The sequence below is a fragment of the Lemur catta genome, chromosome 5 (genome assembly GCF_020740605.2).
Source record: "Lemur catta isolate mLemCat1 chromosome 5, mLemCat1.pri, whole genome shotgun sequence".
Classification (NCBI taxonomy): Eukaryota; Metazoa; Chordata; class Mammalia; order Primates; family Lemuridae; genus Lemur; species Lemur catta.
This window is the reverse complement of record NC_059132.1, coordinates 2,504,478-2,532,024: the sequence shown is the minus strand read 5'-3', so window position 1 is coordinate 2,532,024 and position 27,547 is coordinate 2,504,478. Positions and strand designations below refer to the sequence as shown.

General features: G+C 40.4%; 2 protein-coding genes across 4 annotated transcripts in view; both read right to left on the bottom strand.

The window, feature by feature from the left end:
* The window catches only part of DDX46 (DEAD-box helicase 46), a 45,841-nt gene extending 34,563 nt beyond the window's left edge, over window positions 1-11,278 (bottom strand). Inside the window, exons 1-5 of one of the 2 annotated variants that reach the window (XM_045550821.1) lie at window positions 11,051-11,278; window positions 8,370-8,558; window positions 6,363-6,506; window positions 3,529-3,625; window positions 401-566 (exon numbers count right to left, since the gene is read on the bottom strand). In XM_045550821.1, the coding sequence (XP_045406777.1) occupies window positions 401-566; window positions 3,529-3,625; window positions 6,363-6,506; window positions 8,370-8,558; window positions 11,051-11,067 (613 nt within the window). In that variant the 5' untranslated portion in view covers window positions 11,068-11,278. The remainder of the gene's footprint in view (window positions 1-400; window positions 567-3,528; window positions 3,626-6,362; window positions 6,507-8,369; window positions 8,559-11,050) is intronic. The other variant, XM_045550822.1, reaches the window with a different exon arrangement.
* A 3,451-nt stretch (window positions 11,279-14,729) lies between these two features.
* On the bottom strand, window positions 14,730-22,802 carry CAMLG (calcium modulating ligand). Of its 2 annotated transcripts, XM_045550818.1 has the most exons (4): window positions 22,518-22,802; window positions 20,467-20,927; window positions 18,115-18,180; window positions 14,730-15,793 (listed from the first exon to the last, which is right to left on the bottom strand). In XM_045550818.1, exons 1-4 carry the CDS (start codon window positions 22,687-22,689, stop codon window positions 15,602-15,604), a joined length of 891 nt encoding a protein of 296 aa, XP_045406774.1. In that variant the 5' UTR covers window positions 22,690-22,802; the 3' UTR covers window positions 14,730-15,601. The 2 variants fall into 2 exon arrangements, with proteins under 2 accessions (XP_045406774.1, XP_045406775.1); XM_045550819.1 differs by lacking the exon at window positions 18,115-18,180 and having other exon boundaries at window positions 22,518-22,779.
* Between the last annotated feature and the right edge of the window lie 4,745 nt (window positions 22,803-27,547).

Sequence of the window (27,547 nt, the reverse complement as noted above, 5' to 3'; positions counted from 1 at the left end):
TCATACTAAGTAAAATAAGCCAGACACAAAAGGACAAATATTGTATGATTTCACTTAAATGAGGTACCTAAAATAGGTAAATTCACAGAGATAGAAAGTAGAGGTTGTATTACAAGAGGCAGGACGGGCAGATGGTGGAGGCAGGATAGGGAGCTGTTTAACGGTACAGTTTCTGTTTGGGATGACGAAAAAATTCTGGAAACAGACAGTGGTGCTGGTTGTACAACGCTGAATGTACCTATTATCACTGACTTATATACCGAAAATTGTTAAAATGATAAATATCATATATTCTTTCAACAATTAAAAAGCTAAAAAAAAAAAATCAACATGAAACATTATGCATAATCTGTAATACTCTATGTGAGCTATTATATAGGCCATTAGGCTACAAATATACCATCATCATCCTCTAAACTCCATTTTTTCCCTTGTTTGGTCTCTTCAATTTCCTTTTTCAGTTCTCCTATGTTTTCCATGGCCTTTTTACGTTGCTCTTCACGCCATTTCTCTACTCGTTCTTTGCGCTTTCTCATTTCTTCTTCCAGTTTATTCTGGTCAAAGTTCTTGGGGGAGAAAGAGAGAGAAAATGAAAATAAAAAGCAAAACCAGTATTAACAAGTGACATTCCAAATTATGTTCCCTAAAGTATAAAAAAAGAAAAAGAAAGATAGGTGCACATACAAATTCCTAAATGTAAACCAAATTTAGATCACACATCTATATAAATATATCCAGGATTATCAAAACAAAATCACAATAAAAAGCATCTTCAAATAAGCAAACCGAGAGATTTCAAATACCAAAAATTAATCTAATTTTAGTCATAAACAATATACACATATTAATTCAATTTCTTCCTTAGAATAGAAACTGAGTCAATTAGCAAGTAAAGTTCTCCATTATTCTCTTTTTTTTTTTTTCATGCTCACAACTGACTCAATCCATTTATTCTCAATTTTAAATCCTCGAAACTCTACCAAAATTGTCTCCATAAAAAGCAATTTTTTATTACAAATTAGTGAGTAAATGAAAGCGATGGCTGGGCACAATGGCTCACACCTATAATCCTACCACTTTGGGAGTCTGAGACAGAAGGATCCCTTGAAGCCAGGAGTTCAAGACCAGCCCAGGCAATATAGAGAGAATTTATCTGTACAAAAAATTTTAAAAATTAACTAGGCAAGGTGGCACACGCCTGTAGTCCTAGCTACTCGGGAGGATGAAGCAGGAGGATCACTTCAGCCCAGGTGAGCTATGATCACACCACTGGACTCCAGCCTGTGCAACAGAGTGAAGAAGAAAAAAAAGAAAGCTGTGTATCAACATGATAAAGAAGTTCTGTTTTTTTAGGCTTTAGGTCTTTGTTTCCTAGACATAGTCACTCTAAAGCTTTCACAAGACTATTAACACTCTCAAGGGGAGGAAGAAAATCACTTTCACAGCCATAATCAGAGATTTAAAGATTATGCATTATAGGAATCAAAATTTTACAGATGCTACAATTACAGCTATTTACAGAAATACGCACATAAAAAACAGGCAGAAAATACTACAAAACTGTAATGGTGATGGTGTTTCCAGAATTTTTTTTTTTTTTCTTTTTGAGACAGAGTGTCGCTTTGTTGCCCTGGCTAGAGTGAGTGCCGTGGGGTCAGCCTAGCTCACAGCAACCTCAAACTCCTGGGCTTAAGCGATCCTCCTGCCTCAGCCTCCCGAGTAGCTGGGACTACAGGCATGCACCACCATGCCCGGCTAATTTTTTCTATATATATTTTAGTTGGCCAGATAATTTCTTTCTATTTTTAGTAGAGACAGGGTCTTGCTCTTGCTGAGGCTGGTCTCGAACTCCTGACCTCGAGCGATCCACCCGCCTCGGCCTCCCAGAGTGCTAGGATTACAGGCGTGAGCCACTGCGCCCGGCCAAAGAATTACTTCTGACTTACCAAACATTTTCTGACATGGTTAGATTATGTTTGTGTCATAAAGTAAATTTACTTCTTCAACAAAAAAGTTTTGCTCCTCAGTTTATATCCTTTGTAATAAATCCATCCTCTCTAAAGATAAGCCCCAGAAAGTTTATTTGCTTTTCTCAAGATCAGTCCCTCTCCCTCCATAGAAGAAACTTCATCCCAAGATTCTCATGTTTTGGTTCCTTCTGTTTTTTTTTTCTTTTTCTTTTTGGTGAGATAGGATATCACTCTGTCACCCACGCTGGAGTGCAGTTAGCTCACTGAAACTTCCCCAGCTCAAGCAATCCTCCCACCTCAGCCTCCCCAGTATCTGGAGCTACAGGAGCATGCCTCTACACCCAGATTAACTGTTAAATGTATTGCAGAGACAGGGTCTTGCTATGTTGCCCAGGCTGATCTTGAGCTCCTGGCCTCAAGCAATCCTCCCACATCAGCCTCCCAAAGTGCTGGGATTACAGGCATGAGCCACCCAATCCAGTCAATTCCTGTGTTTTATTTTTTTCTTAGCTACCCTGTTCAACAAGCAAAGCCCTTAAATAAATGACCAACAAAAAAAAGAGCTCAAAAAAACAAGAAGTAAAGCTATAATGTATTCTAAAATAGGCAAAAAATATCAATAGGCAGCTCAAAGTATAGTCAATAAACTTAATATATTCTTACTTATAATATAAATTATAGTGTATTCATAACATTTAAATATTCACTCACTTAAAGATATATAACTGAAAATAATAAGATGCCAACTACTTCCCATTAGATTAAAAAAATTAAACTTTGAAATTCCCACGTGGGCAATGATGTGAGAAAACACACATTTTCGTGTGTCTAAATTCTTTTACTTTTTTTTTTTTTTTTTTTTTGAGACAGAGTCTCGCTCTGTTGCCCAGGCTAGAGTGCCGTGGTGTCGGCCTAGCTCACAGTAACCTCAAACTCCTGGGCTCAAGCAATCCTCCTGCCTCTGCCTCCCGAGTAGCTGGGACTACATGCATGCGCCACCATGCCCGGCCTAGCTCACAGTAACCTCAAACTCCTGGGCTCAAGCAATCCTCCTGCCTCTGCCTCCCGAGTAGCTGGGACTACATGCATGCGCCACCATGCCCGGCTAGTTTTTTCTATATATATCTTTTTAGTTGTGCAGATAATTTCTTTCTATTTTTAGTAGAGATGGGGTTCTTGCTTTTGCTCAGGCTGGTCTCAAACTCCTGACCTTCAGCGATCCTCCTGCCTTGGCCTCCCAGAGTGCTAGGATTACAGGCGTGAGCCACTCAGCCAGGCCTCTAAATTCCTAAATCTAAATTTATACAACTTTTTTGGAGAGTAATTTGATAATATTTATATGATATAACCACATTTTTTAAGTAAAAATATACAATGTACATCAATATATAAGTTTTTCAGAAAAACATTTTCTCATAGGGACAACTATTATTTTATCTTCCTATTTATTTATTACCATTTATTTAGAAACAAAGCATGTAACATTTAAAAAACAAGAATTTGTCATCATAGAAACAATTTTGATATTATACAACTATTTTTAAGTTGGCAAACATACGCCAGCATCTTTTTCTTTTTCATCTTCTTTGTCATCTTTGTCCTTTTTCTTCTCTTTAGAACTTTCCCCACCATCTGTTTTCTCTTTGGACCTAGATCTAGCAAAAAAAGAAAGAAAAAGAGAGAGACCATGTATTTGTGCTAAAAATATTCGTTTTAGGATACTTTTATAGACTTCTATTTTCTTTTTTAGGTAAGAAATAAACTTCCAAGAGTCAATAGGATTTTCATATTCCATTAATAAATACCCGGAAAATATCATCAAAAATTAATTTCATGACACTAATGTTAAACATTACTAAATATTTAAGAATTTAACCAGGCCGGGCGCGGTGGCTCACGCCTGTAATCCTAGCACTCTGGGAGGCCGAGGCGGGTGGATCTTCTGAGCTCAGGAGTTCGAGACCAGCCTGAGCAAGAGCAAGAGCAAGACCCCGTCTCTACTGAAAATAGAAAGAAATTATCTGGCCAACTAAAATATATATAGGAAAAAAAAAAAATTAGCCGGGCATGGTGGCGCATGCCTGTAGTCCCAGCTACTCGGGAGGCTGAGGCAGTAGGATCGCTTAAGCCCAGGAGTTTGAGGTTTCTGTGAGCTAGGCTGACGCCATGGCACTCACTGTAGCCCGGGCAACAAAGCGACACTCTGTCTCAAAAAAAAAAAAGAATTTAACCAAGTAAAACAGACATGCAATATAAAAACAATTACAAAATTTAAATGGGATAGTTAAAATTTAATAAATGGAGAAATATACCAAGATATTCTTCAAGATAATTTATATATATATAATAGAATTTAAAATCTCAATGGGTTCGCATTGTGATCCTATTTATGGTGTCTTACAATAAAATTTCTTAATGTAATCAAATCAATCAGTTCTTTTTCCCCTTTTATATTTAGTGCTTTTTTGAGCAGCTTAGAAATCCTTCCAGATTTGATGAAAATACTCAGAGGTGAGGAAGATATTCTCCAGTATAAACTTGTAAAAGATTTATATTAATAGTTTTACCATCTAATTTGGTCTATTGCTTTTTGTGCATAGAATGAGGTAGATGGCCTTATTAATATTTCATTATAGGACAGCAAATAGCCCTTGAACCATTTATTTAAAAAACTTTTCCCCTCTGATTGCAGCGTAACCTCTTTCAATTATCAAATGACTGTATGTGTAGATCTGTTTCTGGGCTCTTTATAAGGTTCACTGATCTATTTGTCTGTCCCTACACAAACACCACAAACACTGCCTTAATTTCTATAACTTATGAAGTCTTGATAGACTTGTTAGAGTGAGTCCTCCAACCTTGTTCTTCAAGAGTATTTATATTCCTTTATATTTCTAATTTTATGATCAGTTTATAAAATATAGCCTTCTTATCTAATTGATCCTGCCAGAAAAAAAAAAAAAAAACCCTTTCACACCTGCTAAGAACTTTTAAACATGAATCTATGCTGAATTTAATAAAATGTTTTTCCTCAATCTATTCAGATAATCATATGTCTTACCTCCTTGAATCTTTATAATATAGAGTATTACACTGATTTTCTAATGTTAAGCCAACCTTCCATTCTTGAAATAAACCCAACTAGTTCACGATATAGAATCTTTTTTATATATTGTTGTATTTGGCATGCTAATTTTTTTTGCCATTTGGATTTTCTGTTTTGTGAAATACACATTCAAGTCTTTTGGGAGTGCAGAGGTGTGATCATAGCCGACTGAAGCCTCCAACTCCTGGGCCTAAGTGCCTGTAGTCCCAGCTACTAAGGAGGCTGAGGCAGGAGAACCAGCTGATCCCAGGAGTTTGAGACTACAGTGAGCTATGATTGTACCACTGCACTCCACCCTGGGTGACAAAGTTAGACCCTGCCTCTTAAAAAAAAAAAAAAAAGAAAAAGAAAAAGAAAAAAAAGAATACATGACTCCATTCATGTAAAGTTAAAAAAAAAAAATCTATTTTTTTCCAGATGCAAACACAAGTCAGTGGAATGCAAGGAAATTACTGGCACAAAAGTCAGCAGTGGTTTTATCTAGGATGTAGAGTTGAGTGAGAGAAAAGAAATAGATGGCTTCTAGGGTGCTGACAGTGTTTTATTTCTTGACCTTGGTGGTGGGTATATAGACGTTTGCTTTATAATTATTTAATAAACTGCATGTTTATATTTCATTCACTTTTCCAAATTTATATTTGACTTTTCATTAAAAAACAAGTCCCAATGGTATTATGCTGACCTTGGTGAAAGTAAAATTTATAAAGTAAACATAAGAAAATATTAACAATATGAAGAATATACAGAAAAACTCAAGCCCATACATCAACTACACTATGACTCTAGGGTAGAAAAACTAATAAGTAAAGAACAAACCATTGATAAAAGAAATATAAAGAGTAAACATATTACATATAACAGATATAAATGATACCTCAAAATTGAATGTTCTGGCATCTCAAGGAATTACGTACATTTTACTAACAAAGGCAAAGCTCTCCCATCCTGAATAGCAATTCACCAATGCATACCATGAGTTAAAAAGTTATTTGCCAACCAATGTCAGAAATACTAACAAAATAAATTCGAAGGAAAAAAAGAGTTCCTACAAAGATGTCTATAAAACATACTTTGGACCATTAATAGGATATATTAAATAAGGGCACAATGCATTGAATGTTAAAACTGACAGAATCAAGTATTTTCGATTTGAGTTACAGGCTTTATAACCTACTAAAATGAAATTCTGCCAGCCGAATCCAGTAATTATTAGTAAAAAAGGCATGCACAGAGAAGAGGGCCAGTTCCCCACCTGCATGACAGATATAGCCCAATAGAAACATTACCTGTTTTCAGCTTTCTTGCTTTTATTGCCAGGACTGGAGGAGCGGGATCGCCGGCCCCGGCTCCTACTCCTTGAGCGTCTCCTGTCTCTGCTGCGAGATCGTCTTCGCTCTCGGCTTCTGTCTCTCTCTCTACTTCTGGAACGCCTGAAAGAGGGACACTTTTCATTTATTCTGTGGCCCACCAGAGCTACTATTTCAGATCACAATCCTGTTCCATGTTGAAAGTCTTAATTATTACCACTATTAAAGGCAGAAGCCTCAATGAACTATAAAATCAGCTAAATAAAAGACCCATAGCCAATTCTTACAAATGCTTGATGAAAAATTGTGAATACTAATTTCACAATGACGTCTGTGGAAAAACATAACAAATCTATAATAATAGCTATTTAAAATCTATGGTCTCAAGTAGAAAATCTAGTTGTCAGACAGCCTAAAACCTAAGCATGGGCATAACAGGACTGTGAAAAGATCACTGATCTGAAGATTAGGAGGCAAGAATTTCTACCCTGGCACTGCCAGTAACTAGGGACACGACACAGGTCAGAGCTCCAACTCTGGGTCTCAGTTTCCTCATCTATAAAATATGGAGATATCACTGGATAATCTCAAAATCTTTCTTGTTCTAAAATATTGTGATTCTACTTTCACACCAAAAAGTCAAAGACTGTGGGGCACAACGATGCATTCCTGTAGTCCCAGCTACTTGGTAGGCTGGAGGGGATAGGATCACTGGAGCTCAGGAGTTCAAATTCAGCCTAGAAAACACAGCAAGATCCCAAGTCTTTAAAAAAGGAAAGAAAAGAAAAGAAAAGGTAAAAATTTTTTCAGAAGTCAAAGATCAAATTTTTTTTTTTTTTTTTTTTTTTTTTTGAGACAGTCTTGCTGTTTCCCAGGCTAGAGTACAGCAGCATCATGGTAGCTCACTGCAACCTCAAACCCTGGGCTCAAGTGATCCTCCTGCCTCAGCCTCCCCAATAGCTGGACTACCAGCATGCACCAAGATGCCCAGCTAATTTTTCTATTTTTAGTAGAGACAGGGTCTCATTCTTGCTCAGGCTGGTCTCAAACTCCTGAGCTCAAGCAATCCTCCCACTTTGGCCTTCCAGAGTGCTAGGATTATAGGTGTGAGCCACGTGGCCAGCCTCAAAGACCAAATGTTAAATGGCCAATTTCACTTAACAAGTACTTGACTAAATTGTATAAAATTACTCCTGGGACCACATAATAAGAAATTGAATCAGTGAGCACTATCTACATTGTCGTGGGTGAATTACTTTCTCTGAATACTATGTAATACCATTGCACTCTCTCCTTCCAATGGCTGAAAAAAACTATAGTCAAATTCTTTCTGTGATCTGTTCATAGCACCCAGTTACAGTTCAATCTTGTCTTCCTTTCCCATTTTAAAGAGAAACTGTGTTAGTTTGGTTTTTTGTTTTGTTTTTTTTTGTTTGTTTTCTTTTATTTGGTGTGGGGAAGATTATTTTTATTTACAGACTGTTTTTCACCTCCAGAAATCCAAAAAAGGCGATGGCTGCTTGACTGGTGCCAAGGAATACATAATCGAGTAAAAATTAGGGTATGCTTTAGTTTAAATGTAAGGCAGTTCAGTAAAATAGTTTAAAACAGTGAGGAGAGTGTGGAGAAGGCTCTACCGTCTAGTTCCTTCTCCTGTGTGATTTAACAGATGTTATGAACACAGCGGTCAGCTCTCTTGGGGCAAAACTTATTACCTCATGGTTGAGTTCATTTTTTACGTGCTTCAGGGGGCTTCAAGGGTTCTCTTTGGGTTACAGGAAATACAGCCTGAAGTTTCCAAACTAAAATTGTTTGAGTGAGTCTTTATAGGCAAATCCTTCTGGGTCTAATCAAAGAAGCCAGGGATAAAGCAGAGGGCCCACAAATGTGCCACCAAATTCCAGTAAAAAAAAACACTTTTGAAGAAGCCCAATTTAGCTGCGAAGGCCCAACTTACCACTGGTTCTTTGGAAATTAATGTCTTACCTCAGACGCTTCCTGTCCCTTGACCGAGATCTTCTTTTATCCCTGCTACGAGATCTCTCTCTCCTTCTATCTCGATCTCTGCTTCTAGACCGTCTGTCATCTCCACGTTTACTTCTTTTGTCTGAGGGTGAGCGACTTCTAGATCGACTTCCAGAGCGTCCTCGTGATGCTGATCGCTTCCGATAGTGGCTAGCAGAGCACAAAGTCAAAGATTAAGTTCAGCAAACACAGTTCACTTCTAATACAGTTCATTTATTTAATTATATTTTTTTCAAAAAGAATTCAGCAGACAAATTAAATACTGAAAGAAGTTTTTATAAACTGTTTCGAAATTAGGAGGAAAAGAAATGAACCCTTCTGCTACAGCACACCTATAGGTGGAAAATACATATATATTCAATATAAATGGGATGTCTGTCAGAGGGCCTTGAAGGAGATAAAGGAACCATGTAGTTATATGGGGAACGTTCTAGGCAAAACAACAAAGCCGGGTATGGTGGCTCACGCCTGTAATCCTAACACTTTGGGAGGCCAAGGCGGAAGGATCACTTGAGGCCAGGAGTTCAAGACCAGCCTGAGCAAGACTGAGACCCATCTCTACTAAAAATAGAAAGAAATCAGCCAGACAACTAAAAATAGAAAAAAAAATTAGCTGGGCATGGTGATGCACACCTATAGTCCCAGCTACTCGGGAGGCTGAGGCAGGGGAATCACTTGAGCCTAGGACTTTGAGGTTGCTGTCAGCTAGGCTGACGCCATGGCATTCCAGGCCAGGCAACAGCAAGACCCTGTCTCGAAAAGAAAAAGAAAAAAAGAACGAGTCAAATAAATATCCCTTCCAAGATTTCTAGTCTGGGTAGTCAGACGAAGTCAATGTTATAGTATGGAGTGCGAGAAATGACCACCTAGAGACTGAATTGAGCCAAGTTATGAGTCTTTATTAGCTGGCCAGCAACCACCTCCTGCCCTGTTAGGGTACAGGTACAGAGAATGGCCCTGAGCCGAAAAAACAGGAAGGTTTCATACTATCCTAAGTTAGAGCTACGTGACTTTAGGCACGGTGGTTGAAACAACATTATATCACCTTTTCCACAGCTGTGGAGTCTGGGACCAGCCTCAGATCCCCCCATTTCGGTTACAATCTTTAAGCGAGCAGGTTTACAGAAGCAGATAGCACCAATTAAGGAACATTCTTTCAGGCATTAAGCAAGCACAATAAATTTCACGAGAGGCAGCTGGAAAGTTTAAACAATTAGTTACAAGTTAATTGCTTTGTTTTATCTCTGCAGGGTACATCTTTCCAGTTACAGACATAAGTCAAGCCGAACACAGGTCACCTAGCGAGCAAACACAGGTTTAAATTAGAGGCTTAGGTCAAGCGGACATCGGTCATCTAGCGAGCAAGCATAAGTTTTCCACTGGGCCTTTACAGTCAACACCTTCAGGGAGATTTAAAATACCTTCGCAGGATTTTCTGTAGTTAAAGAAATATTCTTTATCTTCACCCATGTGATAAATACACAGTTTTTACATTTGCTAGATCTCATCAAGCTCTACCCTTAAACTTTGTCCGTTTTCTTGAATGTTAATTACACCTCAATAGAGTACTGCTAGTATAAAAAAAAAAACTCACTGTTCCCACACATAAAAGATCTTTCAGTCACTGCTAAATACATAGAAATAGTCACCTTTAAGAGAAAAATCTCCAGCCAGGTGCGGTGGTGAGGCCTGTAATCCCAGCACTTTGGGAGGCCCAGGCGGGAGGATAGCTTGAGGCCAGGAGTTCAGGACCTGCCTGGGCAACGTAGCATGACCTCATCTCTACAAAAATTTTAAAAATTACCCGGACACAGTGGCACACGCCTGTAGTCCTAGCTACTCCGGATACTCAGGCGGGAGGATCGCTTCAGCCCAGAAGTTCAAGGCTGCCGTGAGCTATGACCACACCACTACACTCCAGCCTGGCCGACAGAGCCAAACCCGAGACCCTCTCTGAAGAGGGTCTCTGAAGAAGGAGAAGAAAAAAAAAAAGATAAAAATCTCCAAGTACCGAACAAGTTATCAACAGTCTACAGTTGTGATGAGATCTCATAGTTCTAATAAGAACTCCCAGTCCACAGTTGCAAAATGATAGAAAGCAAGTAACAAAAAACTACGAAACCTATTTGCAAAATAAATGTCCACGCAGCAAGTACTCATCGTAGTCCAGTAAGAGCCCGGTCGTGGATAGTGCCGCAGGCGCCGTGGAAACGTCTGGCCCCACGATCCTTTCGGCTGACTTGGGACAAGACCACACGGACACAAAGAACTAAAATACAGAGGGATGGGCACCTAGGAAATATTACAAACGTGAAGTGACATGAAATTCGACTTGGATCACTACTGAGTTGATGAGCGTAGGCTCCGTGGACTGGCGGGACGTGGTGCCCGACCACGGACGTCCTAGAGGGCAGCTCCCGCTCCAGGGGCTCGAACCGGCGGACGCTAGTGCAAGGGAGCCCGTGCCCGTCGCCGGCCCGAGCACAGCCGTTTTCCCAGCTGCGGTCCCCCAGCCTCGCGAGTGGCCGCGGAGCAGCGCTGGCCACACGTGGGACCGACCAGGCCCGGCCCGGCGGCCGCTTCAACTCCCGCCTCTTCTCACGACCCCAAGAGCCGCTCGCCCGCGCGGCGCACAGCCTCACCGTGACTCTCGGCCCATCCTTCCGGCCGCGCGAAAGCCGACGCCCAAGGGACGACTCGCAAGCGAACGGGACAAAGGAGGAGGTTGCGCTGCCCTCGGCGGGCCAGGCAAGACTCGGCTCTAAGAGGCGGCGGCAGCCACAGCAGAGGCTGCCATTCCAGCGCGGCCAACGAGAGAAAACAGGACGTGCCGGCGCGGGCGGCAGAAAGAAGAGAAAAAGCCGGCCGGAAGCCGCTGCGCCGCCACAGCGCCTCCTCCCGGCCGGAGGGCGCGCCGCGCCGGCCGCGCCGCAGAAGCGACGCCTCGGTCTGGCTCCCCGGCCCGCGGTGGGTGGGACCGAGGGCGGCGCCGCGGCCTCGCGGGCCCTGGGAGGATCCCGGCTGTGACGAGCTCGAAGGCGACTCCGGGAGCTCCTGGGGCGGTCGGTCTAGCGGGGGAAATAGACATGCCTTAATTTGCGCTAAAAGATGCGACAGACTTCTCCATGCACTCTCGTTATTTGTACGCATTGTCGCGTGCCAGGCCCGGACTAGATTCTGGCGGGAGCTCAGTGCGGAAAACAGACGTGAATGAAAATACAAGCAGATGTAACAATGTAACACAGCAAGGAGAGGCCACCGCTGGAGGGTCAGAAAGAGTTCCCTGAGGAAGTGACCTCTGAAATGAGATTTTAAGACCGAGAAGGAGTTAACCTGAGCGAGAAGAGGACGAGGAACTAAAAATGTGTTATTACGAAAAGATTATAATGGTTCTCAACATTCCCCTCATTGATGAGCTTTAACAGGAAAGCAAAACAAAGCCCATCTCTGGCTTCCACCCTGATGTTCTCATTTAATTGGCCTCTAGTGCTACTTGTGCATTGGGAATTTGGGAATTTTTACCAGGTGATTCTGAAGTACATTCAAGATTGAGAACAGCTATGATTAGGCCACTGCACGCCAGCCTGGGCTACAGCGCGAGACCCTGTCAATACATACATACATACATACAATCTCCTGGAACACACGGGAAACGTGGAGTTGTTTTTGCAGAAAGCTATAATGGAGTTGGGGAGAGGCTCTGTTTTATTTTAAATGCCTCTGTACTATGTTTTCTCACACCAAAGATGATGGGGAAAAAACGTTCTACATCCTGACAGGTGTTTATTGCATAGATTTGTACGTTTCTCAAAATTCATTCAACTGTACATTTCAAATTGGTGCAGTTTAATGTATGTAAATTTTTCCTTAATACTTTTTTTTTTTGAGACACAGTCCTGCTCTCTCTCCAGAGCTACAGCTCAACTGCAACCTCAAACTCCAGGGCTCAAGCGATCCTCCTGCCTCAGCCTCCTGAATAGGTAGGACTACAGGCCTGTGCCACCACACCTAGCTAATTTTCCCATTTTTTTGTAGAGATGGAGTCTCAGCTCTTGGTCAAGGCTGGTCTCGAACTTCCAGCCTGAATCCGCCTGCCTTGGCATCCCAAAGTGTTAGGATTACAAGAGTGAGCCACCACGCCCAGCCTAATCTTTCAGAAAAAGGAAACCAAGGAGTTAGACTCCAAGACGAGTTTGTGCTCCTGTGGCTTGCTATCCACCAGTGGCAGCAGTGAGTAGCATTGAACAAGGGTAGAGACTGGAGGGTCTGGCAGTTGCTGATAAAGGTAAGAACAGGCTGGACAACAAGGAGGGCCAGGCATCCCAGCCACTGTAAATTGCTTAGATGTGGGCTGCGGGCTAAGGACTGTAGATTTCAGTCTAAGAGACATAGAAAAACACTAGTGGCTTAAACAGTGGGGACAGTGAGAAGTGGTCAGATCCTGGTTGTCTTCTGGAGGCAGCTCTCAAATCCCTAATTAATAAATTGGATGTGAGCTGAGGGAAAGGAAGGAATAAAGATGAACAGAGCTTTTGTGGATTGTTGTGAATTTGTGGAGATGAGAAAGGCATGGAAGCAGATTTGGTGGAAGAAAGTCAGTGGCGTTTCAGTCATGTTATTTAAGCCATGGAACTGGATGAGGCCATGCAGAAGTGAATGGAAATAAGTGTCTTTAACTTTTAAAATGAACACAACTTGAATATTGCTTAGAATCACAGAATTTATGTGGCAGCTGAAACAGATTTTTTAAATCACACTCAAGCTTTATTGTTTGAGACAGTCTCCCTCTGTTGTGTGGACTAGAGTGCCATGGCATCAGCCTAGCTCACAGCAACCTCAAACTCCTGTGCTGAAGAGATCCTCCTGCCTCAGCCTCCTGAGTAGCTGGGACTAAGCATTGCCTCCACGCCCAGCTAATTTTTTCTATTTTTAGTTGCCTGGCTAATTTTTTTTTTTTCCGATTTTCTTTTTTAGTAGAGATAGAGTCTGGCTCTTGCTCAGGCTGGTATGGAACTCCTGACCTCAAGTGATCCTGCCACCTCGGCCTCCCAGAGTTCTAAGATTACAAGCATGAGCCATGGTGCCTGGCCTAAATTTCTTGATAATAAGAAAACTGAAGCTCAGGAAACATATTTTAGGTCTAGATCACTAATCTTGTTGGAATCTAAACTGGAACTAGAACCCACACAACACTCTTCATGATACTTGACTATTTATAACTTCCCTTTAAGAGAACACATTAACATGATGATTCTAACTGCCTTATATATTTTATGTCCACAATCTATTTATGGTAAGTTCACATCATTTCTGTGTCCTGGAGGAATGTTTTATCTATGAGCACAGGTGAAGAAGTGATTATACTCCACTATGTCTCCAATATATCACCTTCAGCAAACTGCCCTGGCTTCCAAAGCAGATTTTCATTCTAATTAACCCAGTTCTGAGTATCTCATAACCCCCTTGCCGTTTTTAGTATCAACTGTGATGCACACATATCTGTTTATACAACTAATCAGAAAAAAACTACTAGGTAACATGGTCAAAGATGTCACCTCTAAACAACCATTGCTGTCAGTCATTTTAATCCATATACATTTCAAAACCCAGAAATTTCTAATTTTTAATTATTCCAAACACTAACAAACTTCCATTCCCATTTGATATTAAAATTATTAAAGACACTTAAGCAAATGAACAGGGAGATGCTAATTAGTGAAGAGAAAAAGAGGCACCGACAGACACAGACATCATATGGCTCTTCTAGAAATATAAATTTGGTAATAATCTACAATTACTAAAACTTTGCATGTGTCACCTACCATTTATTTTTTAAACAAACAAAAGTATGGCTGGGCACAGTGGCTCACACCTGTAATCCTAGCACTTTGGGAGGCCAAGGCAGGAGGATTGCTGAGGCTAGGAGTTCAAGATAAGCCTGAGCAACATAGTGAGACTCCATCTCTACAAAAAATAGAAAGATTAGCCAAGCATGGTGGTGAGCACCTGTAGTCCTAGCTACTTGGAAGGCTGAGGCAGGAGGATCACTTGAGCCTGGGAGCTGGAGGTTGCAGTGAGCTATGATGACACCACTGCACTCTAGCCTGGGCAATACAATGACAGAAGACCACTAATGTCTTCCCAGGGATTAAAGTGGTAAGTGACAACTCTAAGGATGCTTTACAGTCCTATATATACTAGATTCATTATGGAATCAGGAAAAATGTGTGCCTATTATCTTACCCCAAATCAGAAAAGAGTTTATTATACTTATTCTCCAGTAGTCTGATTCAAAATAAAAATAAAAAAACCAAGACTTAGTAATAAAAAAAAGTTTATGTTTTTAATATCACATGGATTAAGCAAATAGACCATAAAAAATCTGTAAGGAAATATAACACCAAGCAATATACCACTTAAATTTTATACTCTTTGAAGACAAACCTTCCAAATATGATACTGTTACCAAATTAGTTAAAAGGATATTTATGCTATTGGGTTATGTATGCCTCAATTCTTTACATCCCATTTTTTAATCTAATCATTTTGTTCTTGTTCGCTTTAAAAAACATACTTCTTAAAATTGAAAGCACAAATTGAAAATTTCCAATTCTGAGTTTGGTATACAGAATTTTATAAATACCTTCTAATCTCACATGTATGAATCTTAATCATTTCTTCCATTAAATATTTTTTTGCTGGAGTAAAAATTAAGATACTAATTCAACATGAAAAGTTACAGTGTGCAGACTTAACATTAGACAATTCAGTTTCTTTCATTTTATTTTTAAGATGACTTTGTTTCTCAGGACAGAATGACACAAATACAAGCGGCAGTCCTTAGGGCTGGCTGAGATCATGTTTATCTGCTCTCCCTAAAGCACTAGCTTAGCCTCCAAAAGAATTACAACTCTAAGAAGTCAGAGGAAAAGTATAGAATAGGGATTCCAATTAAACAAGAAAAATCAAAATTAATGACATTGGTACCCTATTCTTCATATTAGTACTAATACAAATGCAACCCTTTCAAAACAGGGGACCTGCCATTCCATTCCTAATAAAGTGGTTTAACAAGCCCTATAACGAAAAAGAATTACATAAAGGTGTAAACCGATCTGCCTCCTTTAGAGACATCGCAATATAGAAAAAAAATTTTTTCTTTTGTAAGCTTCTTCTTCCAAGTTGTGCAGGCTTCAAGGTACTTCAGAGCCCCAATAATCAAGCAGTTCATGACAAAAGATAAAAGTGAAAAAGTAGACACAGAGATCTGTGAAGACTTCACCCATTTTGCTATAAGTATCCATTGATCGATTTATTACTTCAGCAGGAATTCCAGATAACAGAAGTGCAGCTGTTAGTACAGTTGTCTTTATCTTCTTTTCACCCTGTAGAGAAAGACTCAAATTAATCTTACAACTTTCAGCAGACTACTTAAGTTCTATAAAAACATCATCAATATTGCTATTTTTACCTAAATGATTTCAAAACTACTAATGAAGTTTCAAAAGAATCAATAATATGTGACCATATACTGAATATATAATATGTAAATTAGCAAACTGCTAGGCAATAGCAAACATCATTCTCACTATTAAAAGTTTTAAAAACATGCCATCTTGGGAGCAAGACATAAATTACAATTTAAGATATATACAATAGCACAAATAAAAGCAGGAAAACCATTACTAGATGGACATAAATAACCACTAAACAAATGACATGGATAATGTGTAGCCCAGGGCTCGAAGAAGATAGAAATTACTCCAGTGTTTTATATAAATAAAGCACAAGTAGAATTAAAAACAAGCCTTCAAGGATGAGCAGGATTTAGACTGGCAGAAGTGAGAGGAGAAATCTTACTGTAAGGTAAGACTCATGACAAGTTAGAGGCAGAAGAATGCTAGGTGTATTGGAGAAGAGTGAGTAATTTGTAACAGAATTGTAGAAACATCTTGTAGGGCCCTAATTGCTATACAAAGGAATTCACATCTGATTACACATGCAATGGGATATCACTGAACAATTCAGAGTATTTTAGGGGAAGAGAGAACATTTATTTCCTAAATAATTTTCTACTCTCATTTTTTGAGAGTAAAAGCTGAAGTTTTCTTTCATTTATTGATTTAGTATCACCAAATCCAGTCACATGGTTCAAAAATTTTAAAAATATAAATAGCTCTAGTTATCTAAGAGAAATGAAAGCTTATGTCCACAAAAAGACTCATACAAAAAAGTTCTTCACAGCATTAGTCATAACCCAAAACTGGAAACAACCAAAATGTCCATCAACAGGAGATGAGATAAACAGATATATTCATACTATGAATATTTTTCAGCAAAAAAGAGGAATGAACTACTGATACATTCAACAACATAGAGAAACCTCAAAAATATCATGCAGAAAAAAAGAAGGCTTGCACAAAATAGTACAAACAGAAATGATCCCATTTATATGAATTACTAAACCAGGCAAAACCATGTGGGAAACATAAAATCAGATCTTTGGGGTGTAGAGGCCGACACTGCCTAAAAAAGGGGAATGACTGAACCTCCTGGGGTGGCAGCAAGGTTCCAAACCTCGAAACGGATATAGGTTTCACAGGTTGTCAAAACTCATCAAATGGTATGCTTAAGACTTGAACATTTCACTTGTTAAAATTGTACCTTAAAAAAAAGTAAAAATGAATTATAGGTTAATATTATGAAAGCGGTAAAGTACAGTGATGTGTACATCTACAACATACTTTCAAATGCATCAAGAAAAATAAGACGGTGTAATCCCCGCACTTTGAGAGACCCAGGCAGGAGGATCGCTTGAGGCCAGGAGTTTGCGACCAGCCTGGGCAACAGCTAGACCCTGTCTCTAAAACGATAAAAAAGTTAGCTGGGTGTGGTGGCGCACGCCTATAGTCCCAGCTATTCAGAAGCTAAGGCAGGAGGATGGCGTGAGCCTAGGTGTTTGAGGCTGCAGCGAGCTATGATGGGCCACTGCACTCCAGCCTGATCAACAGAGTGAGACCCTGTCTGTCTCTAAAAACATAAAATAAAAAAACAAGATGAACTGACAATAGAAAATTGGACAGATACATGATAAATAGAACAAGATGTTAGTTATAGAACCTAGGTGGTAGGTATAAATGGGTGTTCACTGCACAATTCTTTCAACTTTTTTTGTGTTTAAAAACTGCTACAACAAAATGTTGTTTTATTGGGAGAAAGTACAAAGTCTCCCTTTTCTCTCCCCCATTCACCTAGTAACCCATACACATCCCTATCACAAATAACCATTGTTAATAGGTTCAGGTATATTCTTCCAGATTTTCTTTATGCATATATAAGCCCAATCAAATTATTTTTCCTCTTTTTTTCAAAAAAAGTAGTACACTATAGATCCTATTCTGTGTTTTTTCTCTTAATATTTCTTGGAGAGCTTCTTCATTCTGAATAGATATGCCATAATTTTTACCTAGTCAATTGTTAGGGGACATTTAGGTTATTTCCAAACTTTTGCTACTACAAAACTGCAAGGTTTCAAGGGTGAATTTCTAAACAAATGTGTTAACTGAAGATCAGCACTGGTGGGCAAAACACATTTTGAGTAGCATTGATTCAGACAAGTAGGACTAACATTTTTAAGTTCTTAAAATTAGCTAGTCATCAATCATTCCAAACACATCAACATAATTTAGAAGACATTTTAATTTACCTTAGGAAAATATTTGTATAGTCCCATGTATGCAAGTTGTAAAGTAAGAAATGGAGCAAATATGGACTGTGAAGATAGAAGACAAAATTAAATACATCTAACATAATCATTCAAATCACAATAAATCAAACTAACAGCAGCTATAAAATTCCAAGCAAAAAAAAAACCTATAATATTTAATATTAGTGGTTAAAAGCTAATCTTGTTTCTGCAAAAGGATGAAAAAAATAAAGAGATATGATTTCCTAAACATAAGACATGTTTCTCAAGTCATGCCATTCTTTCACATTCTTTCAGCGTCCCAAAAAACGTCTCTCATAAAAACTTATCTTTTGGCCAGGTGTGGTCAGTGGTTCATGCCTGTAATCCTAGCACTCTGGGAGGCCAGGGTGGGAGGGTTGCTTGAGCTCAGTTCTAGATCAGCCTGAGCAAGAGAGACATTGTCTCTACTAAACATAGAAAAATTAGCTGGGCATCGTGGCACACACCTGTAGTCCCAGCTACTTGGGAGGCTGAGACAGGAGGATTACGTGAGCCCAGGAGTTTTGAGGTTGCTGTGAGCTATGATGACACCCACTGCACTCTACTAGGGGCAACAGAGCAAGGCTCTGTCTCAAAATAAACAAACAAAAAAAAACCTTATATTTTAATTATTTAAAGTATTAAATGGTGATAGATGTATACCACATCATGCATTAAAATCTCCCTCACCTAGAGGGAATTAGCTGACACCCTGCAAGCACACATAAAAGGCCCAGCACTCAAAAGAGACACCATTCATTCCTTAGACTTTGGGGCAAGGAGTTAACTCACACAGCTACCATTTACGGTCCTCAAATGAGCTACTCTTACTAGACATAAAATGGCTTGGTGATCTGGCCTCTCAGACAAAACAGAAAAGATCAAAATAACAATTTATATAATTATTTTTAAAATTAAAAATACTATGATGGGTGTGAAGGAGCAAACATCACTAGATGGCAGTAATGAGAAAACAGTTGAAAATCTGACAGCAAAGAAAATTAGAAAACAAAAACCAAACACCTCATATAAAAAGAGGCGCTAAAATAGGACATAACTTTAAAAGCATGAAAGCACAGAACCCTTTAGATAAGAAACAAAAAGAGCTATGTAGCTCACTAATGCTGAAAGCATCACTGATCTTTGCTATAATGACAATTTATCATCAGGGGAAAAAAATCAAATCCGTTCAACATTTTGTTTACAAAAATATTTGCATAAAAATACATACTAAAAACTGTTTTGCTTAATGATATAAACCTTATTTGGAAAACTTATTTATGTGCCTGGTATGTAGTAGGTGTTCTTAAAATGTCTACTGAATGTAAATACCTCAAAGAGCAAGACGCTAACTATGAGCTATGCTTTTCTGCATTCTTCCACACACGGTAAAACAAAAGGACCACATCATGGTACAACAAAAATGGACTGTCATCATGACACTACCACAACATTATAAAATGCTGAAATGCCTTCTGAACCATAGGAAAATTACCTCACATTCAGCACCACAGGAACCAAATTTTAATGTTTCAAATTATTTAAAAATTGGTAATTGATATGTAGTACATGTAGGCACTTAACCCTTTGGTTCTGGAATTAATCTGGCTGGGTTTAATCTGAGGTGTCACTCAGTTGCTGTGTGACCTTGGGAAAACGAGGTAACCTCTGAGTTTTTATTCCCTCATAGATTCAGATGATATCTAGTTCATAAGGAAGAGGATTAAATGAATTAATACATGCAAAACACTTAAAACAGTACCTGGCATGTAGAAAGAGATTACTACAGTCGTCCTGTGGTATCTAAGGAAGATTGATTCCAGGAACTCCTTCAGATACCAAAATCCACAGACAAGTCCCTTATATAAAATGGTGTAGTATCTGCATATAACCTACACACTTCCTCCCATATACTTTAAATCACTTCTAGATTACTTATGACACCTAATACAATGTAAATTCTGTATAAATAGTTTTTAAACTGGATTTTTTTATTTGTATTTTTTGTTGTATTTTTAATTTTTTATTTTTTCCCCAAATATTTTTGATCCGCAGTTGGTTGAATCCATGGAAGTGGAACCAACATTATAGAACACACAGATATGAAGAGCCAAATGTAATTATTATCATTAGGCTCTATATTTAATCAGAACACCTCATTCTGTAACTAAGATGAATGGTAAAGTTTATAACACATCTCCAAACAGCCACGTGGATCTAGTAGATATTAAGTTAATATTGGCAATGATTCTACGGATTAAAAGCACTCATTATTATAACCAATTTCCATTTTCCATTAAGTTAGTTAATAGTTTACAGCTCTTTTCTTACCAAGTATTTGCAAACAAAAGCTCTGACTCCAAGAGCAAGAAGAGCACATCCCACCAATCTAAATATTCGAAAAGAATCAAACTCTTCTGTTGTACTTCCATCCTCTTGACTGGGTTTTTCACTAATCAGCTGTTTCCTTAGCTTCATTGCTTCTTCAAATCTGGAAAGGTACTGTTCCAGGCCATGGCGAGAACCCCTCTGGACGGTGTCTGCGGTGAGGTCCCCTCTGTTCTGCTGCCGGAGCTCAAGGTTGACATCATTGCTGCACTCGGGTGGTTTAATGAAAGAGTCCAATTTGTCTCCCACTTGGGTCCCCTTTACCTCAGCCACAGCACCCTGCTGGTCAGTCGTTCCTGTACTGACCGAATCACCCAGCACTACTCGCTTTGAAACTGAAGGGACGCTGAGGGAGTTCAGTTTATCACTGTCCTGCTGCTTTGACTTCGTTTGACTTTCTTCTTCTGAGAAAAGAAATTTAAAAGCCTTATGTACTATATCCCGACAAACATCTTACATGTTAATATTTTAAAAATATGCTGCTGCAGCTAGAACACAGTCTCTGAAATGAAATAAATACCGATTGATTCTTTGTAAAACAAAAATTAGTTCCTTCCTCTACATCCTCAAAATGCATCACCCAAAAAGTATTCCTGTAGAGGAAAGAACCCAAACTTTACGGTAGGAGATAAAACTAGTAAACTAACTGGGAAAGATATTCAGGGATGAAGCAAGCTGTAAAGACCAAATTTTCATGGATAATATATCCCCGAAATATGATTGCATCACCTGCTCTAGCTTATTTGGTTAAAAACATAAAATTATTAAAACTTTTAAAAATCTGTACTTTGAAATCTGATTTCTGAATCCAGAGCCCTGTGAGCATAGGGTGTGGCACATCCTACAGCTACTGTTTATGTAGTAAGGCAGCCATTAGTAGGTACTTCAGCAGTTTTAGGATGCTGCTCTGGTTTTTAAAAAGAAAAACAAACAAACAAAAACCTTTAAAGACATAAAATTTTCAAAGCAAAAGAACAAAATATAGAAAGTACCTCAAGAAACATAACAATTGGGAAAGAACAAATACCCTGATAGAAAAACGTTCCTTCTAATTTTTGTTCTAGAAGAATTTGAAATGGTGCCCTTACATCTCATTTCAACTGTCCAGAAGTTCAGAGGTATCTATCTAAAGCCTCACAGAACAAGTCACAAAGATCTAAGGAGCCTGCGACCAATGACGTAAGGTCAATTATTAAAGGAAACAATGGAACATTAAGGGCATACTAAGTGTTCGATTATATTCACATGAAAAAAAAAATTTTCAGAATCTCACTGGACATGTCTTTGGGGAGAAATCAGAAACTCTGCTTTAGGCTTAAATGCAGTCCTAACATCAATCACATCAACCAGAGCTAATGAAGAGAGGGACGCATGTCGCACTTGTTGGGTCGATAGAGAATGCTCACTCCTACTTTTCCCACCTCTTCTAGAAAGTCCATAGGTGACAGCGTTGAGGGCACTGAACACAGACACGGAGATACGACCACAAGAGTCTGGTCTACGCAGGACGGACCAGGAGGTAGTCCAGCAGAGACAAGCTGATCGGGACGGCGAAGAATTACATAGGAAAGGGCAGGCGCTAGGGAAGGCCCTGGAGGGAAAGGCACCTGGCATGCTGGGGCAGCGGAGCATCTGCCCAAGGGCGCAGTGGGCAAAGGAGTCTGGGGATAAAACGTGCGCCCTTCAGGAAGGCGAGGGTGTGGGTGAGGCGGAGAGGGGCCGTCCCGGGGACACCGGGTGGAGGGCGTCAGGACAGAGGGCTTCGCAGCCGTGGGGACACGATCTCAGGGCGATGCCCTGGAAACCTGGGGAGCGACTGGAAACGTCCCGGGGTTAAGGAGCGAACCTGCGCTACCCGCTAAGGGGCGGGGACAGGCAGGAGGTCAGGAGCAGGGCTGGGGCCACAAGGCCAACGGGGTGGGGGAGGCGGGCGGGAAGAACGATCCTGAAGGTTTCAGGCGGGGACGGGAGGCTGAGAGGAAAAGGCGACTCACCCGCGCCGCCCGCGGGCCTGTGAAAGCCCATGATCCGGTTGATGCGCTGTTCCGAGTTCATCAGGAGCTTTCTCCGCCGCAGTTCGGCCCGACGCTGGGAAGCCGACAGGCCTGAGCCTGCTGGGACCCCTGACCTGTCCCCACCGTCGGTAGCGACGGTCACCGACTCCATCCTCCCCTCCAGAGTCTGGGAGTGGCGGGGGTGTCTGCAGCTGTGGCGCGGCGACTTGAGGCAGGGCCGCAGGGCGCGCGTCCTCTCGCACCGTAGACCCGCCCCCGAGCGCGGAGCCGCGGCGGCGAGCTGAGCATGCGCGCGCCGCCCGGCGGGACCTGGCGAGGCTCTGGCCGCCATCATGGGTGAGGGCAGCGCGAGCGGCCCCGTCCCGCCCCGCCTGGCTGGCCCAAATTTCTTCCCTAAGCCGCCACTGGGCGCCCTCTGCTGTTCACTCGGAGGTGCAGCGAGCCGGCACCGGGCCAGAGTGGGAAAGGGATGGCAGTAACGTGGAGCCCCAGCCACGATCGGTGCCCGGAAGCAAAATGGCGGTTGCGGCGGCAGGCGCTTGTTTTCCGACCCGCGCCCTCGCTCTTAGGCCGTGGAAATGTAAATCGATGTCTAAGGGCACGTTAAGCTGGGATTTCTTCTTAGTGCTATTCGTCTTGAACACTGCACTTCCCCCAAGTACACGGCTGGTTTGTTCCCAGGTTTTCCTCACTCTTTTGTTCAAATCAGACTTCCCTAGTGAAGGCTTTCGTGTCCATTTTATCAAAATTGCCAACGCTCCCCATTCCCCTGTTCCCCCTTAGTTTCCTCCTTAGCACTTACCACCCCCTTGCATGCTAAAGGCACTAATTTTGTTGATTGTCTGTTTCTCTCTGGCTAGAATGTGAGCTCCAAGGAGGAGCCGGCCTCCCGGCACACACCGGTGTGGCCGCCCTGCAGGGGCGACCTGCCCATCGGCACCGCAGGCCAAGTGTGGAGGCCCCCGGTAGTCCAGGGGGCCCACGAAAAGGTTTTAATTTTAATTTCTCTTAAAATCAGAAGATAATAGTTACTATATAATAATGAATCCAATCTGAATTGTAGTCGGCATTATAGCAATACTGTCATAAAATGTAATTTTAAGTTGTGTTTTTATAGAAGGAGCCGAGAAGGCAAAAGTGCTCAGGGCCCATGAAAGTCACGCTGTAGCCCGGCACTCAGTAATGACTGAGTTAATGAGTAAATGGATGAAGGAACTGAATCCATCAACCCTTGCTGAGAGGGCTCATGGCCAGTTCACACCTGAGGGTGCCGGGGTGAAGCAGCCGACCGGACCCCTCCAGTAAAGTCTGCCACACAGTCACCCTCAAAATCAGGAATCAGGTGCAACTGTACTTATAAGATTTTTTAAAATACTCTATTCATATTGGAAAAGAAGTGAAGACAAACAAAATCCTTGGTTTGGATTCAATAACATAAACAGTTCAAGAAAGAGTATAAAGACTGAACTTTCACCCTTGACTGGATAAAAAGTTAAATGCAAGGGACATGCCCTAGTTGATAATTTGAAAGCACTTAGAGGTTCCCATGCATGTGTGCACAGACTTACATCTCTGAGGCCTAGACTGTGCCTTAAAAAAATTCTCCACACAATTGAATATTAACAAAAAATAATTGCGAAATAGCAACAAACGTGTAGAACTCGGTAAGACACAGCCCTAATGAATCAAGACAATTCCAGAAAGGGCTTGAGGGGCCAGCTCCATGGGAGGCTGAAGTGGGAGGATGGTTTGAGCCCAGGAGTTAGAGAACAGCCTGGGCAACATAATCAGACCCCCATCTCAAAAAAAAAAATCAAAAAGGAGGACAGCTTTCTATGCAAGGTTCCCAGTAAATAGTATAATTACCCAGTTTCAAACTGAGTGTTTCATTGCTTTTTTTTTTTTAAGGCTAATTTTTTACTTCCTCTGAGCCAGATATATACACCTCACAATTTTGCTTGAATTTTGAAGGAGTTCAGAACATGCCATCTCAAAATATGCTGCTCTGATATATTGACTAGGTTGGGTTAGCACTTGAAGAACAGAAGATGCAAGGCCACTCTGATCCTGCTGCTTTTTCTTAAAAATGGGACATGAAATACCGGTGTGACAGCTGTCTTCCCTATACTGAGAGAAAAGAAACATTCTCATCCAAGACAAGAAGCGGAGACCAAGAGAATTCTGTACAAAGACTTTGTTAAAATAATTCTTATCTCCTTTTTAGCTTCCGTATATATTTTAGTTACTTTTCCACAATTATCTCTCTTTGGTCAACATAGTATAAAAGCATTTGGGTTTTGCCACTTCTTTGGGTCTTCATTTCCTTATGTGAGTTCCCAGGTCAGGTGAAACTTATGTTAAATAAATGTATGTGCTTTTGTCCTATTAATTTGTTTTATCCCAATTTAATTCTCAGATCCAGCTAGAGACTGAGACTTTAGGAGGATTGAGGTAGTTTTGCCTCCCCTACAATTTACACATAGGAGCATTTTAGTAGCATGTTATGGTAGCTCTTACAGGTGTCTTGGGGGAAAAATGTCCAAGATAACCCAAGGAGCCAAATGATTTTGTCCCAATCCACAATATCCGCACATTCCTTCTTTTTTTTTTTCTTTCCTTCATTCCTTTCCTTTCCTTCCCTTCCTCCCCTCCTCCCTTCCCTCTCTCCCTTCCTTCCTTTTTTTTCCTTATTTTCTTTGTTTTTCTTCTTCTCTTCTGTTCTCTTTTTCCCTTTCCTTTCCTTCCCTCTTTCCTTTCCTTTCCTTTTTTCTTTTCTTTCGACAGGATTGTGCTCTGTTGACCAGTCTAGAGTGCAGTGGTAGGATCCTAGCTCACTGCAGCCTCAAACTCCTGAACGCAATCGATCCTCCTGCCTCAGCCTCTTGAGTAGCAGGGACCACAACTAATTTTTCTTTTCTTTTTTTTTTTTTTTTTTGTGGAGAAGAGGTCTTGCTATGTTGCTCAGGCTGGTGTTGAACTCCTGGTCTAAAGTCAATTCTTCTGCCTCACATCCCAAAGTACTAGAATTATAGGTGTGATCTCCGACACCTGGCCAATATCCACACATTTATAGTAATTTTTAGTATGGCTATAAGTACTGCAAAACAATATATTCAATACCACCTAAAATCAGATTTATTTCATGAGGTTCATTACCTGGCTATTGGATGTATCCAAATTGCCCCCTGAAAACCCTCTGTAGCTTCCAGTGCCCTCATGCTATCACTATCATTCTTTCAGACTCTCCCTCTAGGTTCACCCCTGCTCCAGTACTACCTTTCTCCTCTCACTGCAAACTGTAAAAAACAGAGAATGTCAGGCTTTAGGTAATCTTATTATCCAAATGAAGTAGTGGCAATTTTGACATCTATATTCTATTTTGAGGTTGTTCAGTTATAGGAAGACTGAGGAAAGGCATTTTGTGTATGCCCAGCCTGTACTAGTTCTCTACCATACCTTGTTCTGCAGGGTAGCTTGGAGACGCTGGCCTCAGCCATAGGCTTCCCCTCGCTTTGAAGCTTTATTTTCTACGGTAAGCTGCTGGGGGTGTAGCAGAACTAGCCCTAGGGTTTACTACCCTTTCCTCCCCACTAAAATTATGTTAGGTTTATTTACAAATACACATTTATCCACAGATTAGATGTATTGATACCCCGTGTCAGTTTTCATACCCCTCGTAATGTATAATAGAGTTTGAATTACTAAGAATCTTTTTTTTTAAGAGATGGGGTCTCACTATGTTGTTCATAGCCTTTTTCTTGTTGCTTAGTTTTATACAATCCTGTGATGAGCAGTTTATTCTTAGTGAAATCTGAAAATAAACAATTTTTTAAAAATAAGCTGGGGTTTTGCTCTGTTGCCCACACTGGACTTGAAAACCTGACGTCAAGCAGTCCTCCTGCCTTGGCCTCCTAAATAGCTGGGACTACAGCCTCCCACCACTGTACCCAGCTGAATTGCTATGAATCTTATTGTTCTATTTAAAGGTCTCATTCGGTCACCCAGGCCGGCATGCAGTGGCACAATCATAGCTCACTGCAACCTTGAACTCTCGAGTTGAGGTGATCCTCCTACGTCAGCTTTCCAAGTAGCTGGGATTACAGGCACATGGCAGGATGCCCCACTAATTTTTTTATTTTTTGTAGATATGGGGCCTCACTATGTTGCCCAGGCTAGTCTTGAATTCCCTGCCTCGGGAAATCCTTCCGTCTTGGATCCCAAAGCGCTGGGATTAAAAGCATGAGCCACTGCAACTGCCCAGATCTTATCCTTCCAAATGATAGTGTGGTTTGATGTCACCATGGAGATATGTGATTGGGAGAAGTGCTAATTATGACACTGATTAATCCTGGTAACAAATATAAAGAAATAGTCCCTATTCATGAAGACAGAAACGTACTAAATTATAACATGCTGATGGTAAATTAGTATTGTCACGATATGTATTAGGAATTTTTAAAAATTGCCTTTTGATTTATTAATCAATTAAGATTTACCATAAGTAAATTATTCCCAAGAAGGAAAACACTATAAGCATGAAGATATTCAATGAATAACTGAAAACTTGGAATTGGTTCATATTTCCAATATTGGGAGAAAAATAAGAACTTTTAAAATAGCCAGTAATGTCCTATTATGCAAACATTAACAGTGATAAAGATAAAGCAATAGGTATAATGATGTATAATGCAAAATTGAATCTTAAGTATGATTTAAGAGTATATGCAATGTATATGCATATGAACGAAGACTGGAAGGGAATGGGGAATACACAAAAAGATTTCTTGTGATTGTGGATGGACTTTCTGGTTTCACTAATAAATTACGTATGGGGTTGTTCATTCATCAGTTATTTTGAATACCCACTATGCCAGCTAAACTAGTTAAGAGTGTTAAATTTTCACGTGGAAACAGATTCCCAGAAAAACAATCCTCTCCTAATTCAGAACCTCACCAGTTATCTAAAATAATAGTATTTTTCCATAATCCCTAGGAGTCAGACCTTCAAA

Coding starts and splice junctions, on each gene's coding strand:
- CAMLG (XM_045550818.1), bottom strand. CDS start 22,689: ATGGAGTCGGTGACCGTCGCTACCGACGGTGGGGACAGGTCAGGGGTC. Junction 20,928..22,517: donor CAGGCCCGCGGGCGGCGCGG/GTGAGTCGCCTT, acceptor TTCTTTTCTCAG/AAGAAGAAAGTCAAACGAAG. Junction 18,181..20,466: donor CTTTTGTTTGCAAATACTTG/GTAAGAAAAGAG, acceptor CTATCTTCACAG/TCCATATTTGCTCCATTTCT.